We start from the raw sequence: 17,399 nt of genomic DNA on the forward strand, positions 1-17,399 counted from the left end.
TATATATATATATATATATATATATATATATATATATATATATATGTATGTGTGTGTTTGTGTGTATGTATACATGTGTATATGTATATATATATATATATGTGTGTGTATATGTATTATATATGTGTGTATATATATGTCTCTCTCTCTCTCTATATATATATATATATATACACACATCTACGTGTACTGCTTTAGGCTAACCTAGACTTGTCATTTGCACTTATATATTGTTGCTCTTTTGTTAGTTTTGACTGCTTTTATTGTCCTCATTTGTAAGTCACTTTGGATAAAAGCGTCTGCTTATGTATAGGCATATTACATTATGTGTTTTAACAGTGTTGTTCAATAAAACCACTCTTTTGTTAGTTTTGACTGCTTTTATTGTCCTCATTTGTAAGTCGCTTTGGATAAAAGCGTCTGCTAAATGACTAAATGAAAATAAAAAATAAAATGATGTCAGCCATATAAAGATATAGTCAGCTATATGGCAGAAATAATGCGTGATGTTTCGAAAACAGCATATTTCTCAGATATTTCTCGCCCTGTTCAACGAGTTGGATTCGAGAACAGATTCAGTCGTGGACGACTCGGTCGGACTGATCCTTTAAAAAGATCCGACTCAACAGAAAGATTCGTTCACGAGTCGGACGGCGCTACACTGCAAGAGAGGGGCTTCACAGGGAGAAATACAGTCGGCATATAATGGAAAGTGAACAGGTTGGCGTGTTCGCCCTATAAGTTGAGGACCGTCCGAGTGAATTCGACTATTTAATGGAGTTTCAAGTCGAGCGTGTGTGATTGACGCGTCCGTACAGATGCTGGCCGCTCCGGTCGCGCCGGGGGAAGGAGAGGCTTTGACATCGTTAGATTTGTTGTTATTATAATCAGCTGACCGGTGCTGAAATCGCTCCGTTTGCTGTTTTCTAAAAAGCGGCGATGAGCGCTTGTCAGGACAAAACGTCTTTGAGTTGTTCGCAAAGCAGGGAAAATGTCAGCGGCGGTGAATGGGGAAGGATGGAGGATGCGTGCGCGTCCTGCTTTGACGAACCCACGGGCGACGCGATACGCGCCGGGATGGATGCGGTGCAGCCGGGCATAGACGGACATCTGCCGCTGCCCCGAGGCCAACGAGGACTGATGCTAGGCCTGGTGGAAGAGGGTTTCGCCGCCTACAATGGCCGTCTCGGTTCTGATCCGGACTCCGATTATCTCGACATCCCCAGCGACCCGAACTACAGCGAAAGTAACGGGAACGTCGCCACGAAAAAGCGCAGCCGCTCCAACAGCTCGCGGCACCGCGGGGAAGTTGTCACGGAACTCGGACCCGAAGAGGTGCGCTGGTTCTACAAAGAGGACAAGAGGACCTGGAAGCCGTTTGTTGGACACGATTCTTTGAACATCGAGTTGGCGTATCGCAAATTCTGCGAACTTAATCCGAACGAGGTCAGACGGAGGGATGCGGGTGAAGAAGCAGAGAATTTATTCGAGTCACCGTCAGGATGCGAAGCACCTGCGGTCCGAAGCCAGTCGGCGGCGGCGGTGGCAGCGCAACCGGTACCCGAGAGCGCGGATGCTGGATGCTCAACAGACGAGACGGAGCTGGATTCAGAGAGCATCAACGTGGACGCAGTGTGCGTCCGCGGAGGACTCTACGAGGTGGACATCAAAAAGAAAGACTGTTATCCTGTATACTGGAACCGTGAGTATTTGTCCAACACAATTGTATCTGGAAAAGAAAATAGATGTTTTGCAGAATGCTCATACTGCTCTTATACGTACATCGAAATTAATTGGTTATGAGCTCCAAAAGCACCATGAAAGTATCCTAAAAGTAGTCTACATAATTCAAGTGCATTTCAAATCATCTTGTGTGTGAAAAAAAATTAAATTTAAGTCATGATTTGCCAAAACATCACTGCCATAACTCTTAAATCTCGATGAGCTCATTATTCAAACTTGACCCTGAAAGTCCTGAAAGTCATTGCATCTGATCTGATGCCAAGTTTGAATGTGGCTTTGGGCGAATAACAACATTATGGTCTGTTCCTCAAATGGATTGTCCATTATAGTGTAACTTCTCCTTTGGTGTTTGTATGATGTGTGTAATTATGGTATATTTCTTATTTTGTTGTTTTTTAGATTTATGGTTGTTCGTTTCAATAGGAATCCGATATTTGGCATCAAGGCGAAAGGCAAAGGGCGTTTAAGTTGGTCACACTAACTCACACTGTTGACCCACAGAAAGCTGTCAGATTTTAATTGATTTCTGAGTTATGAAGTCGTTATTGACAACAGACAATGGGCCTTTTTTTGGGGGGCTCGCAATATTTCGCTAATGAACTCTCACCTTAAAGGGAGAGTTCACCCAAAAATGAAAATGTTGTCATCATTTACTCACCCTCAAGCTGTGTATGAGTTTCTTTCTTCTGTTGAACACAAAAGAAGATATTTTGAAGAATGTTGGTAACCAGGTAGTCATTGACTTCCATCATATGGAGAGAACATGTTAACAACCACTCAAAACACACTAGCAACATGTTAACAACCACCTAGAACACACTAGCAACATGCTAACATCCACACACTAGCAAGACACTACCTCACACAACAGTCCAGCAATCGCAGAACAACACGCTAACAATAACCACTCACAACACTCTAGTAACACATTAAAATTCAGAACACTAGAAACTGCATAGCAACATGCTAACAACCAGAACACTCCTGCAACACACTAACAACCACCAGCAACATGTTAACATCAGAACACAGTAGAAACCAAACAGAAACTTGCTAACAACCATTCAGAACATCTTAGCAGCTGAATAACAACGCCCTGGCAAGCATTCAACAACCTAGCATTGTGGCCATCAGTTTTACATGGCTAGCACCACTCTTGTTTTCATAAGAAAATGTAAAAAATGTTTTTTTTACTGTGATTTCTTTAAAAAATACTATAGTAATTTATAGTAAATACTGTACTGTTTTTGAACCATAGTAAATTGTATTATACTCTATATATTATAGTATTTACAACACTTTTTTAATGAATGCTACAGCATACTGTAGTATTAACTATAGTGAACTGATAAACTGTAATAAATAGTGTAGTATACTTTAATTTTTACTACAGTAAACTGTAGTGTATTGTAGTATAATATAAAATATAAACTTAGTACACTTTTGGGTAAATTAATTTGTTTATATTACTATAATTGTTATATTACCACAGCAACTACATAATTACCACAACAAATTAATTCAAGTACTTTACAATAGTATGGTTCAAAAACACTATAGTATTTACTATAAATTACTATAGTATTTTTTCATGTGGGCTGATTCACTTAAAATTAGGAATATCAACTTTTACAACCATTTTCTGTTAGTTCTTAATTGTTAGTTTGTCAGCTGCTTTGATTTTAGTGCTCTCTTGTTGTTTCCAATGCATTTAAAAGTCATTAATTATTTAAAGGTTTTTAGTTTTGTCTGCACTCTAGTCCACAATGACAATCCCTCTGTTAATCTGGTTTGTGTGATGTTCCTCTCCAACAATTACATTTAATATTTCATTTGCAGAATGAGGGATTTGGAAGATACGCTTCGGCATTTACAAACCTCATCCTCAAAACCCTTTCCAGCCCTGAAATTCAAGGTACGTTAGTATAACTGTACCCTTCCTCTCTCCTTCTCCCCTCCTGTTTGTGTTAGTCTTATTCAATAAACCGTGCGATGTGTAGGTGGAGAACTTCTTCTGCATGGGATCTCCTCTGGCTGTGTTTTTGGCTTTGCGAGGGGTCCGTCCTGGAACCAACGGAACACAGGACCACTTCCTCCCCAAATCCATCTGCCAGAGGCTTTTCAACATCTTTCATCCCACGGATCCTGTAGTGAGTGTGATTAGATTGCAGTGTAAATATAGCCCATGATCAGATTTCTCTTGTTACTGGTCCATATATATTATTATGAGCCAAGTGGGAAACAAAACCTATAGTCTAGCAATAAAATAATTTTATTATAAATGAATTCTAGCATTAACACACATGTAATAATATTAATAATTAGCTCTAATCTGTTGAAATGGTCCCTAAATTCTAAATAATTCAAATGCACTCTTACAAACAGTGTTTTTTTAATTAAACATATTAAAAAATATATATTATTTTTTTATTATTATTATTATTATTTTTTACTGGCACATTTATGGAACCTTTCCATTCCACTAAAGCGTCTTTATAGTGGAAAAAGGTTCTTTAGATTATACAATTTTTCTTCACACTAAGAAAAATGGTTCTTTGAACAACTCTTTAATGAAAGGTTTTTTAAAGAACTCAAAAAAAATGGTTCTTCCATTGCCCCACCCCTATTTCAGTCTTTCTACGTCAAAATTGCACATTTCATTTAATGTGTTACTTATCATTTCTTTGAAATTAATTGTGAAATGTACTTGTAATTTCTCAGTGAAAATTGTTTCTACACTGTTTTTTTACTCTCCCCAGTATAGTCCAGTATAGTTGGTATTGTAATCAAAGATAGAATATCTGAATATCAGTCAGGAAATATAAATAATAATCTAAATAAAGACAAATGGTTTCCTTTTAGGCATACAGGTTGGAGCCTCTCATCCTGAAGCATTATAGTAATATATCACCTGTCCAGATTCACTGGTGAGTAAAATAATGCCTTCGCTAAATACATGTAAAAATTAAATTCAAGAGTTAAATTGAAATATATATATATATATATATATATATATATATATTAAAAAAAATATTGTATGCCTGATTTTTGATTGTGAAGAATGAATATTCAGTTATTACAGCTAATAAAAAAGGGAGATGAAGATAACAATAACCAAAGACATAAGAGAACATATGTATATATATATATATATATATATATATATATTTATTAAAAAAAATATTGTATGCAAAGAAAAATATTGTAAGCAAATAAACTTCTGTTTCTATAATGTACAGTGCATATATTTTTGTACATTCATGTAACCATTGCTTTTTTTTTCCAGGTACAACACCAGCAGCCCCACACCGTATGACCAGATCCGTCCCACTCTACTTAATCCGTCAAAGGAAAGTGCTTCTGTGTCCGATACGGAGAGCCTCCCGAGTCCCTGCACCTCCCCTCCACAGCCCCGCAGACACTACGGCGAGTCTATCACCAGCCTGGGCAAGGCCAGCATTATGGGTGAGATGGAGAGAGAGATCATTAAAGGCGTCTGGCATAGTAAAACACTCGCAGGGCGAGCAGGATGTATACTGTGCGGTGGAGGAGTAGGATTACGCTTCCCAAATACTGAGATAATGGCAGCCTGCCTTCAGTTACTGCGTATCTGCAGTTTATAGCTCTTGATTTTAGCACGCAAAGCAATAAATAGAAACAGCTCAGCATAGCATTGGATCAATAGAAAGCAATTAGGAAATGTCACAGAAACAACTAGAGATTTGGAAAAGCCCTTAGCAATAATATATACATATTAATGGCCAAAACAAAAATATCAGAAATAAACTAGATTATCAAAATCTCTGCTTAGATTTAAATATATTTATTATATTTAAATATATGTATTAATTCACTGAAAAAAATGCTTTTCTAGCTTAGATCTTTTGTCTTGTCTTGTTTTCAGAAAAATCTAGTCGAATTGAAGTGAGTTTTTGCTTGAAACAAGCAAAATAATCTGCCAATTGGGTAAGAAAAATAATCTTATTTCAAACAGAAAACAAGATTATTTTTCTTACCCCATTGGCAGATTATTTTGCTTGTTTCAAGCAAAAACTCACTTCAATTCGACTAGATTTTTCTGAAAACAAGACAAGACAAAAGATCTAAGCTAGAAAAGCATTTTTTTCAGTGAATTAATACATATATTTAAATGAAAAAAATGCTTTTCTAGCTTAGATCTTTTGTCTTGTTTCCAGCCAAATATCTAAAAATTCTTAAACCAAGAAGGATTTTCTAGATAAGTAAAAATGATTGTCTTGTTTTCAGAAAAAACTAGTCGAATTGAAGTGAGTTTTTGCTTGAAACAAGCAAAATAATCTGCCAATGGGGTAAGAAAAATAATCTTGTTTTCTGTTTGAAATAAGATTATTTTTCTTACCCCATTGGCAGATTATTTTGCTTGTTCCAAGCAAAAACTCACTTAAATTCGACTTGTTTTTATCTGAAAACAAGACAATCATTTTTACTTGTCTAGAAAATCCTTCTTGATTTAAGAATTTATAGATATTTTGGCTGGAAACAAGACAAAAGATCTAAGATAGAAAAGCATTTTTTGCAGTGTTCTGAATCATTGAATGGCTCTGCTACCGATGAGCCATTACATTATGACCACCTATCTAATAACCTGTAGGACCTCTTTTAGCCGACAGAACAGTGGCTATGTGGCAAGGTATTAATTCAACAAGGTGGTCTTCTGAGGGATCTGGTACCATAATGTCAACAGCAGGTCCTCCAGTTCCCATACATTGTAGAGTGAACCACAAATATACGACTGGCTGAATTTGGAGGCCAAGGCATTAGCAGAAATTCACATTCATGTTCCTCGAACCACTCCTCGTCAATTCTTACAGTGTAGCATGGCGCATTATCCTGTTGGTAACGGCCATCACTGGCAGGGAACACAGTTGCCATGAATGGGTGCACTTGGTCCGCAACGATGTTCAGATACCTGACAGCTGTCAGGAATTATGCTATTTGGATAATGGGGCCTAAAGTGTCCTAAGAAGAAGTGTCCACCCAACAGTGCATCCTCTGTTGGTAATCGGTGTATCTGCGCTTGGCCCTGCAGTCGTTGTGAACAATGTGCGACAGTGTCCGATCCCCTCTGGCATCTGTGAGCTGCGGATGACACACGGCTGGACGACGGTTCTTCGTTTGGTCATCTGTGCACCACTTTTGATACGTACTCATCACAGCGGCATGTGAACAACCCACAAGGCGCGTCGTTTCCGAGATCGAAGTGCTAAGGTGCCATGCCATCATAGTTTGTTTATCAAACTTCGATAAATTGGCAGCTTTTCCCATTCTGACACCAAACACTCTACTGAGGAAAAGCCGGTGCTCCAGTGGTATATACACTGCTCTGTGAACTACACCTGCGGCACCATTTGGTTGCCAGGTACATTGGTGTATATATACAGTATATATATATATATATATATATATATATACATACACATATGCATATATATATGACTCATCTGTATATGCACCTGTCAAATATATATATGCCAAAGCAATCCTGATTTCTAACTGTAACCATACATACTTGTTTTTCCACAGGAGCGGCAAGTATAGGTAAAGGCATTGGCGGTATCCTCTTCTCCAGATTTTCCCGCTCTAGTGGACAGGTGTGTGGTGTGGAGGAGGAGCCATCAGACTCTGAAGGCGGGGCTTGTGAGAAAGGGGATGAGTGTCGGCCTGTAGAGTTAGACGATAAACTGGAGGAGAAGACAGAGGAGAAAATTGAGGAGAAGACAGGAGACACCAGCATGTCACAATCAGCCTCTACCATTATGGATAACTCCTCCTGTAAGCATCATCTGCACAAAGAAGTCTTTGTGCACTCTGATAATTTTTCTCAGTACTCATCATTTCGTGATTTCAGTATTTTGGTTTAGGAAACCTGTTTGGAAACAAACTATATTTTTGCAGTTTTCATTTGGTGCTGCTAATATTTCTGAAAACAATTGTTTTTATTGATAACTTTATCCTTTATTGTAATGGAAACCTGTTTCCACATTTGAGTAGAAAATAAAAAGGTAATTGTAAGATAAAGTTTAAAGTCACATTGTGAGATATAAAATTGCAATTGCCAAACATAAAGTCGAATTGCATTGTGAGATGCAAAATCGAAAGTATAAAGTCACATTTTAGACATAAGGAAATGTCCTAAGATATAATTTGAAGATATATCAGAGATAAGTCAGAATTCCAAGAAATAAATTAGAGATTTAGATTGGAAAAATTAGAGAAAACAAAGTCGCAATTGCTAGATATGAAGACACGGTGTAAGATATAATTTTGCAATTATGAAAAACAGTCATAATTGTGAGATATAAAATCAAGTTGTGGATATAAAATCATAAGTATCAGAAACAAAGTTGCAATTAAAAGATATAAAGTCACAATCTGGGGGGTACGGTTACATTTTAAATTCATTATTTGAACATATAAAATCTCAATTCCAAGAAATAAAGTTGCAATTTTAAGAAAGACGGTCACAATTTAAAGGTAAAGAAAAACGAAGTTACAATTGAAAAATTGGAAGTGCAAGATGTGAAATCATGTCTCGGATATAAAATTGCTCTGTCAAATATAAAGTCACAATTATCAGAAACAAAATAACAATTGTGAGATATAAAAGTAAATCGCATTTTAAGATATAAATTCACAATTTGAAAATATAAAGTCCCAATTCCCCAATTCTGCTCAAGCAGAACGTTAATGTTTTACATATGTATCTTAATATCTTTTATATATCCCTCCATGGCATATTTAAGTCTCACTTGAAGGTCCATCTGTGTCCCAAATTTATCAGAAACACCTCGGAAGAAGGTTTTCACTGACAGCTGTCATTGTAAGACAGTGAGCAACTCTGTTTATTTGTCCGAGTGAGCAACAGTAGCTAAGGGGGACGGGACTTACCGATAGGTCAATTGCGAAAAGCAGTTGTGAGATATTCACAATTGGGAGAGATAAATCTGTATCTGTATAATATGTTGTAATCTGCAACATGTAAAGTTACATTGTGTGGTATAAAGTCAAATTGTTAGATAAAACATTGCAATTGCGAGAAATAAAGTCACAGTTTGGAGATCTATTTTTATTCTGATGTGGAAATGGCTTTCATAAGGAGCTTCGATGATTTGTCAAATTCGCTTTTGAGTAGAAAATCAAACCTCCAGACCTCGAAAACCCGTGACAATGACATTCTTCCTTTGACTGTTTTGCAGTGGAGCTTGAGAAACGCATCGACTTTGAGCTGAGGGAGGGTCTGGTGGAGAGCCGCTACTGGTCAGCGGTGACGTCGCACACAGCCTATTGGTGCTCCCACGATGTGGCTCTGTTTCTGTTAACATTCATGTACAGGCCAAATGAAACGAATGACATGCCAGAGGACAACCCCGAATCATAACAAACACGCATATGAACTCTGACACAGCACCACCCTCGATCGCTCCCTTAATATAGTTTAGCAGACCTTGTTCACTGTGCATCAGAGATCCTGTCCTTGCCTTGTTTTCCCTCCATTTAGAAGCACATCCATGGAAGAGACTTACTCTCTCCACTACATCCTCCCCAATTAGGATTGGAAATTCTGACCATTCCCACCTTGCAGCGGTCTCTTCATATTGACTGATGTGTATTGACATTGTTGTGGTTGTATAGTGAATTGGAGGTTCACGATCAGAAGGGTTTTCTGAGAAGTACGTTTTCTTGCCTAAAAAGAATAGTTTTGAAGACTTTTATAATTTAAGCATAAATATTATGTTTATATTATTTAGATGATAAAACACAATCTGTATCACTCCTAAAAGTGGCCAAATTTTGAGTAGTTAATTTGAAGAGAATAACCATTAGTAAACGTGGTTCAGCCAAAAATATCAATTCTATTATTATTTATTCACCCTCATGTTGTTCCAAATTCATGTGATTTTCTTATGTCAGTGGAACACAAACGGAGATATTTTGAAGAATTGTACTAGCTGTTGTTTACACATTACCAGTGTTCTTTTAGTTTAATTTATATACTATTATAGTTTATATTCATATTTTGAGTTAATTTTAGTTGTCTTTTTTATGTGTTCATACAGTTATTTTATACATATTATTTTGTTTTTCAGTTTTAGTTAATTGTAGCACTTTGTTAAACTAATCAAATAAGAGCTGTAATAAAATAAGTTTACTTTTTATATTTCATATTTTATTTCAGCTATTGTTTATTTTATTTCAAGTAACATTTTATTTTATTTTATTTATTATTTTTAAAAGGGTCATATGATGCGATTTCAAGTTTTCCTTTCTCTTTGGAGTGTTACAAGCTGATTGTGCATAGATAAGATCCCTGAAGTTGCAAAGACTAAAGTCTCAAAACCAAAGAGATATTCTTTATCAAAGTTAAGACTCTGCCACGCCCCCCTAAAACGGCTCGTTCTAACACGCCCCCACATATCTACATCACTATGTGGAAATATTAGCATAATGCGTTTAGGAGCACGTCATCAGTGAATAACCTCTGACCTTTCAGTCTGTTCCTGAAAATATCTTCTAGCCTCAGAAGACTTGGAACATAGTTGTATGGACCACTTTCATGATCCGTTTTGCGCCTTGAAAGCCTCAGTTCCCATTTATTGTAAGTGGAAAGATCGACTAGAACATTCTTCCGAAATTCTCCTTTTGTCTTCCATGAAAGAGAGAAAGTCCTTTTTCTTCTTCTCTTTCTGATCCATTTGAGGCATTAGTTTCTCCTCTGCGCTCGCATGATAGACACTGAAATCTACTGCACATTTGAATGCACTCTTTGCTATGATCACCACTGAGTTTTTGCTTTAACATGCATGAAGTCTGAATGTTTTCCACTGAGGCTGTTAGAAAAACTCCCTACACCTGGATCTCCTCTTAGTTCTGTCCAAGTTGAAACACTTCACATTTTGCATATGTGGCATTCTCTGCAGTCGGCATATCAAACATGTTACTCGTCATGTTGTTTCCTAATGTATTACAGCACTAATGAACCAGTTGTATGGACCACTTTCATGATCCGTTTTGCGCCTTGAAAGCCTCAGTTCCCGTTTATTGTAAGTGGAAAGATCGACTAGAACATTCTTCCGAAATTCTCCTTTTGTCTTCCATGAAAGAGAGAAAGTCGTACTGATTTGGAACATCAGAATTTTCATTTTTAGGTGAACTATTCCTAAGTCCTTTTTCTTCTTCTCTTTTTGATCCATTTGAGGCATTAGTTTCTCCTCTGCACTCGCATGATAGACACTGAAATCTACTGCACATTTGAATGCACTCTTTGCTATGATCACCACTGAGTTTTTGCTTTAACATGCATGAAGTCTGAATGTTTTCCACTGAGGCTGTTAGAAAAACTCCCTACACCTGGATCTCCTCTTAGTTCTGTCCAAGTTGAAACACTTCACATTTTGCATATGTGGCATTCTCTGCAGTCGGCATATCAAACATGTTACTCGTCATGTTGTTTCCTAATGTATTACAGCACTAATGAACCATATAGTCACAAAGACATTGCCATTTTGAAAGAACCATCGTTTTTGTGTTACGCCCATGTTTTCTGTATTAATTTTGTATGATTTGTTTACAGTAATCCTGAAAAATGACACCCCCATGCCTCAAAAACATTTTAGGCTAAAAAATCGTATCAACCCCGCTACTGTATATCATATTTTATTATATCATATTATAAACTAAATGTGATTAAAAAAAAATCCCCGTTTATCAGTTCATTAATATTTGTTTATAGTGATTCCAGGATATGCATCTCTGTGTTTCAACTTTTAAATATTCATTTCATATCAGCTTATTCAGCTGTTGATAAAATCAGCATCACTTCTTCCAATCAATCAGCCCTTCCAACCAATAACGGGCTGCATTTTATCATTAGCTAGATGTTTTGCGTGTATTTGCATGTGTGTGTGTGTGTGTATGTGTGTACTGGTTTATATATCCTGGTGGGGACTTAAACCTGACTGCACACAGACTCATGGGGACTCGTGTCACGGTGGGGACCTAAATTGTGGTCCCCACGGGTACAAAAGCTTATAAATCATACATAATTAAGTTTTTTGAAAATCTAAAAATGCAGAAAGTTTCCTGTGAGGGGTAGGTTTAGGGGTAGGGTTGGTGTAGGGCAATAGAATATACGGTCTGTACAGTAGAAAAACCATTACGCCTATGGAGAGTCCCCACAAGGATAGCTGACCAGACATCTGTGTCAAATACAAGCCGCCAGTGTTGCCAACTTAGCAATTTTGTTGCTGGATTTAGCAACTTTTCAGACTACCCTAGCAACTTTTTTTTTCCCAAAAAGCACCTAGCAACAAATTGAGCTATTTTTAAGGACTGCCAGTGACCGGCTGTTGCGCGCATAAAATGCAACCTTTTTATTCGGACAGTGTATGATTTCTATTAACATTACAGAATAGAACATGATCAATATTTTATTTCAACGTTCAATTTAAATAACTATAATTGCACAAACTATGTAGGCTACAATTTCAGTAATAAAAACATTCAACATTCAGACGTTAGTTGTTTTAAGAAATGGCGATTACTTTTTTTTTGGACCATATTTATTTACTCTGTTGTTCACAGTGGGGCTAGTTGTCACACTTGTTACTCGAGTGAATATTTCTCCATTTCTGTATAGATGCATAACTTAAACTTGGCTACTATTCAGTTTTACTTCATTTTAACATGTAATTTATTCAGAAATCATTAATATGCGGATTTGGTGCTCAAGAAGCATGTCTTATTATTATCAATGTTTGAAACGGTTGTGCTGCTTAATAAAATCATAAATAATGAAGTCATGTATACAAATAAATAAATATTATACATAATGCTACCGCACTTAAACGTGTCACACGTCTAAGTTGTCACAAAACAATTAATGAAACAACAGACATGTAAACATTAAACCATTGATTTGACCAAGAAATAGTAATCAGTTGTATGAATTCAGTTTTGTAATGTTAATTGGCCCCAGCATTTCCTGTTGGGCACAGAAATAATTTTTTGGTCATGTTTTGTGGAAACATCTACAAGGCATTGTGAAGATGAACATTCAGTCAGCCATCAGCCGTGAGATCTTTGTCCCAAGAGATGAAAAGTTACTGGTAGCCATTGAGGTGAGGAGGAGGATGAAGAAGAAAGGACTGTCCTTCCTCAATGCAGGTCGCAAGCGGGACTACTTAACTTACCTCTGCCTGTCAGGTAATGTGCGCATCTTCATAAACTCTAAATATCTAAACTAGTTACTAGATGAATCGTTTGTTGAGCAGTCAGATGTTCTTGAAGTTTGATGGAGACATCAATGTTTCCATGTAGTTACTAACAGTAGACCAGCTCAAGTCCTCATCACTAAAGTTAAGAGGTATCGGGGCACGAGGCCGTTTGCTAAAAGGTCTCAATGGTCTGTGGAGCAGCTTCGCCAGGTCAATGGCATCAACCCTGACAAGGTGATCATCCTTCTAAATGCAGCTTTTATTTCCCAGTATGTTCCGTTATTCTGACTGAATGGATATTTTTAGGACACTCCTGAGTTCGACCTAGTGTTCGATCGCACCACTGATCAATGGGTGGCCAGCTCAGCTGCAGAGAAATGCATGTTTGTGCAGGTTCTCTATCATGCTTGTCAAAACTACTGGGAGGCCAAGCTTGCCCAAGCCAACCCAGCGTCCCCCGGAGACCAGAAGATACCAGGAGCTCCGGAGAACAAGAAGAGCCTTGGTGCTCCAAGCCAAACTAGCTTTGTTAACTGTCAGCAGAAGCTAATGGGAGGTGAGCGGGCTTAGAAAGACGGATCACTGTATTGACCTCTTTGCAGAATGAACATGTACAGTATGTATGGAGAACCTAAGACCTGTAACAAAACAAAGCCCCGTTTTCTTTTTTCTCCATATTTCAGATGCTTGTTCTGTTAATATGGTCATCTATCGCTGCAAGATTTTTTTGAACAGAATGAAGAACAGTATGACTGCAAACCAGGGTCAGCCTCAGCGTGAAGGTAAGTAGGATTTTGTGTATGTGTGTATTTTCCAAATTCATTGTGATCATGTTGATGTCATATGGTTTTGAAAATCATTTATAAAATTTATACCAACGTTCAAATTGAATAATGGTCTAACCATCAAGTAAAAAAAAAAAGTATTTAATATCTTGAAATCATGTATAGAATGTGTACACATTTTAATCAAAATTTGAGTTTTTAAAAAATAAAATAATAAAAAATAGAAATAAATTAAAAAATTTTTTTTTTTACATTTTTAACATAAATCGTACAGTTTTTATTTTAAACATATTTTACAATTATTGTATATATATATATATATATATATATATATATATATATATATATATATATATATATATATATATATATATATATATATATATATATATATGAAATGACTTGGTAGAGAAACATTCTTTATTATTATTATTATTAGTTAAATATTTATGTTCAAGAATAATTTCAATAATGAATTGTTATAATAATACTTTTATTATTACTTTTATTTCTGAAAAATAGAAATACATTTTATAAAATTTTAACAAGTCATATATATATATACAACATTTTTTTAAATTCTAGTTTTTATTTTAAACATATTGTACAATTATTATGAACATATATATATATATATATATATATATTCATAATAATTGTACAATATGTTTAAAATAAAAACTAGAATTTAAAAAAATGTTGTATATATATATATATGACTTGTTAGACATATTTGATTGTTATTATTATTAGTTAAAGATTTCTTTTCAAGAAAATATCAATAATACATTTTCATAATAATTATACTTTATTATTATTATAATATTTATTTTCAACAATTCTTATTTTTAATAATAATAATAATAATAAAACTTGCTCTTATGGAATTTGTTGAGTTCTATATTGAAAATGAATTAATTCAGAAATAAAAAAACAATGTGCCCCTCATTGAAGAGATGTATTTAAAATATATGAGTTGCAGTTTCAATTTTTTAACAAAAAATGAACATCATATCATTGACCCCTAGGCAGTCTATTAGAAATGCATCTTTTAGGCAATTGCGTTCATTTCCATCCTGTCCTGTCTGTGTAGTTGTGTGGGTCAGATCAATCAGGGTCCAGGCAGGAAGAGAGGGTGCTTTGTCGGCCCCGTCAGCGGGTGGTTGTTTGTAGTGCTCTGATAGATCTCTCGGCAGCGCCAGAGAATGGTCCCATTGCAAAGAGGGCCCGATTAGTTCAGAGGCCACTTTGTTCTGATGAAGGCATGCGCAGGGACACAAAGACAGGCGTTGAGGAGGGGGGAGAGGAGCGGAGATGAGTGAAGTGGCACCAGCCTTCACAGCGGATCATGGATGAATGGTGTGTAATGAATGGGAGAGGTGCCAAGCTGCCCTGGAGCCGCAAAATGAAGAGTACCAGTCCACACACCTCAGCCCTAGTCTGTGTTTTGACAAGGAATTAGACTAGTTAATGGCAATGCAGAAGTTTCAAGTGTATATAATGGCAATCCATAAACGAAAAGCAATCATTTTCTGTTGTCTCCTTTCATGTATTTTACAATATTAGATCAAAGGATCAGAAACAGAGACCCTCCCCTCCAAAAAAAATTCAGGAAGGCGGACAAAAGTGGACAAAATAGACAGATTAAAACACCAGGTGTAATGTGCATTTGTCTCCATCGTCTACTTGCGATATGATTGACCAAACCCGTCTTAAAACCAGGTGTAAACAGGGCCGAAATGGTTGAAAGTGGGCAAGCTCAAAACCTTTCCGACCCTGTTTATGCCTGTATGCAGTGTTGTCCACTTCGACAAAATGCATCTTAAAACCATGCTTTCAGTCTCTGATCTAGAATCTTTTTTCCCCATCACACTAATAGTAAAGCATTAAACTGAAAAGCAGTTATGTACCAGAGCAGAGTCTATTTGTCTATATACGTCTATTTAATAACCTATACAGTAAATGTGTAAAATAAAAGAATGTTTGGAACTTGACATGATGCTCACATGTGTTTCTGAATATTTCCACAGCAGCAGCTGTTAAAGCATCCAGGAGCAGGAGCAGGAGCAGCCCGTCTCCTCCGGCGGTGAGGAAGATGGGGAACGTGATGCGGAGGGCCAGTCAGGTTCTGAGTGAACGCGGGGAGCGTCTGATGAGGGCCGACGATAAAACCAGCCACTTTCTGCACGGGGCCAAGCAGTTTGCAGAGGCTGCTCAGAAGGTGAGCTGATCAGAGCACCCGTTTACTCTGATTTGCTCCAAATTAACCGTTTAAGCTTCATGAAACTACACAGTGTCATGAACAAGCGGTATAATGATGTAATATAATAATAAATATGTGACTCTGGACCACAAAACCAGTCATAAGTAACACAGGTATATTTGTAGCAATAGTCAAAAATACATTGTATGGGTCAAAATGATTGATTTTTCTTTTATGCCAAAAATCATTAGGATATTAAGTAAATATCATGCTCCATGAAGATATTTTGTAAGTTTCCTACTGTAAATATATAAAAAATGTATTATCTTTAGTAATATGCATTGCTAAGGACTTAATTTGGACAATTTTAAAGGCGATTTTCTCAATATTTTGATTTTTTTGCACCCTCAGATTCCAGATATTCAAATAGTTGTATCTCAGCCAAATATTGGCCAAGTATGGTTCCTAACAAACCATACATTAATGGAAAGCTTATTTATTCAGCTTTCAGATGATGTATTAATCTCAGTTTATAAAAATGGACCCTTATGACCCTTAGGTTTTGTGGTACAGGGTCACATATAATATAATATACAGTTGTTTTGTTTTTGGAAAAAAAAAAAGCTTCCCAAGGCTGCATGGATTTGATCAAAATACGGTAAAAACAGTAATTTTGTGAAATATAAAAAAAATAAAAATTTCCATTTATATATTTTAAAATGCAATTTAATTCTATGGTGGTAAAGCTGAATTTTCAGCAGCCACTACTCCAGTCTAACAATTCTAATATGCTGATTTGCTGCTCAAGAAACATTTTTTCTTATTATTAGTGTTGAAAACAGTCGTGCTGCTTCATATTTTTTTGGAAACCGTGATCATTTTCTTTTTTTCTTTCAGGATTCTTCAGAATAGAAAGTTGAAAAGAGCAGCATTGATTTGAAATAGAACTTGTTTTCTAACAATGCAAAAGTCTTATTCTATCTCTCCTTGTCTTTGTCTGTGCTCTTGTACACATTTAAAACATGTTAAATGTGTAAACACCCCTTCATTTGCGCAATAAATGAAACGGGACCCACTTATAGTGAGTGTATTATTTCATGATAAATATGTGGTTGTCTGTGCGCCTTCTGTCCACTAGAGGTCACATACAAACCGTTCAACATCCTGCAGACAAGCGTCTACCAGTTATTTCCCCCCAAACTTTTAAGTGCATTAAAGAGTAAGGGGGGCATATCAAATATCACAAATTTACATTCTGAAAGTATGTTTTTTTTAATTGTATGTTCTTTTTATTTTTGTATTTACTAGTTCAACATTTTACTCTTATGAAATGTCAATTCAAGCTTATAATAGCTATGAATAATTATATATATATACATATATGTGTGTGTGTGTGTGTGTGTGTGTGTACATACA

The 17,399-nt window shown here is 36.2% G+C and overlaps 2 protein-coding genes across 3 annotated transcripts; both read left to right on the forward strand.

Annotated features, from left to right (window-relative positions):
• The first annotated feature begins 639 nt into the window (after positions 1–639).
• LOC107549504 (phospholipase DDHD1-like) lies at positions 640–9,748 on the forward strand. The gene is made up of 7 exons (XM_016230619.1): positions 640–1,706; positions 3,583–3,658; positions 3,744–3,893; positions 4,606–4,670; positions 5,030–5,208; positions 7,306–7,554; positions 8,979–9,748. Exons 1-7 carry the CDS (start codon positions 940–942, stop codon positions 9,158–9,160), a joined length of 1,668 nt encoding a protein of 555 aa, XP_016086105.1. The 5' UTR covers positions 640–939; the 3' UTR covers positions 9,161–9,748.
• A 2,936-nt stretch (positions 9,749–12,684) lies between these two features.
• On the forward strand, positions 12,685–16,027 carry LOC107549511 (syntaxin-binding protein 6-like). 2 transcript variants are annotated; one of them, XM_016230628.1, is made up of 5 exons: positions 12,685–12,984; positions 13,099–13,229; positions 13,302–13,551; positions 13,679–13,777; positions 15,811–16,027. In XM_016230628.1, the coding sequence occupies exons 1-5, from the start codon at positions 12,828–12,830 to the stop codon at positions 16,008–16,010; spliced, it is 837 nt and encodes a 278-aa protein (XP_016086114.1). In that variant the 5' UTR covers positions 12,685–12,827; the 3' UTR covers positions 16,011–16,027. The 2 variants fall into 2 exon arrangements, with proteins under 2 accessions (XP_016086114.1, XP_016086115.1); XM_016230629.1 differs by having other exon boundaries at positions 15,814–16,027.
• The last annotated feature ends 1,372 nt before the right edge of the window (positions 16,028–17,399 follow it).

The sequence above is a fragment of the Sinocyclocheilus grahami genome, unplaced genomic scaffold, assembly GCF_001515645.1.
Source record: "Sinocyclocheilus grahami isolate Dianchi unplaced genomic scaffold, SAMN03320097.WGS_v1.1 scaffold374.1, whole genome shotgun sequence".
Lineage (NCBI taxonomy): Eukaryota > Metazoa > Chordata > Actinopteri > Cypriniformes > Cyprinidae > Sinocyclocheilus > Sinocyclocheilus grahami.

What these genes read in the sequence shown, in the direction of transcription:
- LOC107549504 (XM_016230619.1), top strand. Translation starts at nt 940, where the DNA reads ATGAGCGCTTGTCAGGACAAAACGTCTTTGAGTTGTTCGCAAAGCAGG. An exon ending in TTCATCCCACGGATCCTGTA is followed by an intron (nt 3,894 to 4,605) that starts GTGAGTGTGATT and finishes GTTTCCTTTTAG; the next exon opens with GCATACAGGTTGGAGCCTCT. An exon ending in TCACCTGTCCAGATTCACTG is followed by an intron (nt 4,671 to 5,029) that starts GTGAGTAAAATA and finishes TTTTTTTTCCAG; the next exon opens with GTACAACACCAGCAGCCCCA.
- LOC107549511 (XM_016230628.1), top strand. Translation starts at nt 12,828, where the DNA reads ATGAACATTCAGTCAGCCATCAGCCGTGAGATCTTTGTCCCAAGAGAT. An exon ending in AACTTACCTCTGCCTGTCAG is followed by an intron (nt 12,985 to 13,098) that starts GTAATGTGCGCA and finishes GTTTCCATGTAG; the next exon opens with TTACTAACAGTAGACCAGCT. An exon ending in TCAGCAGAAGCTAATGGGAG is followed by an intron (nt 13,552 to 13,678) that starts GTGAGCGGGCTT and finishes TCCATATTTCAG; the next exon opens with ATGCTTGTTCTGTTAATATG.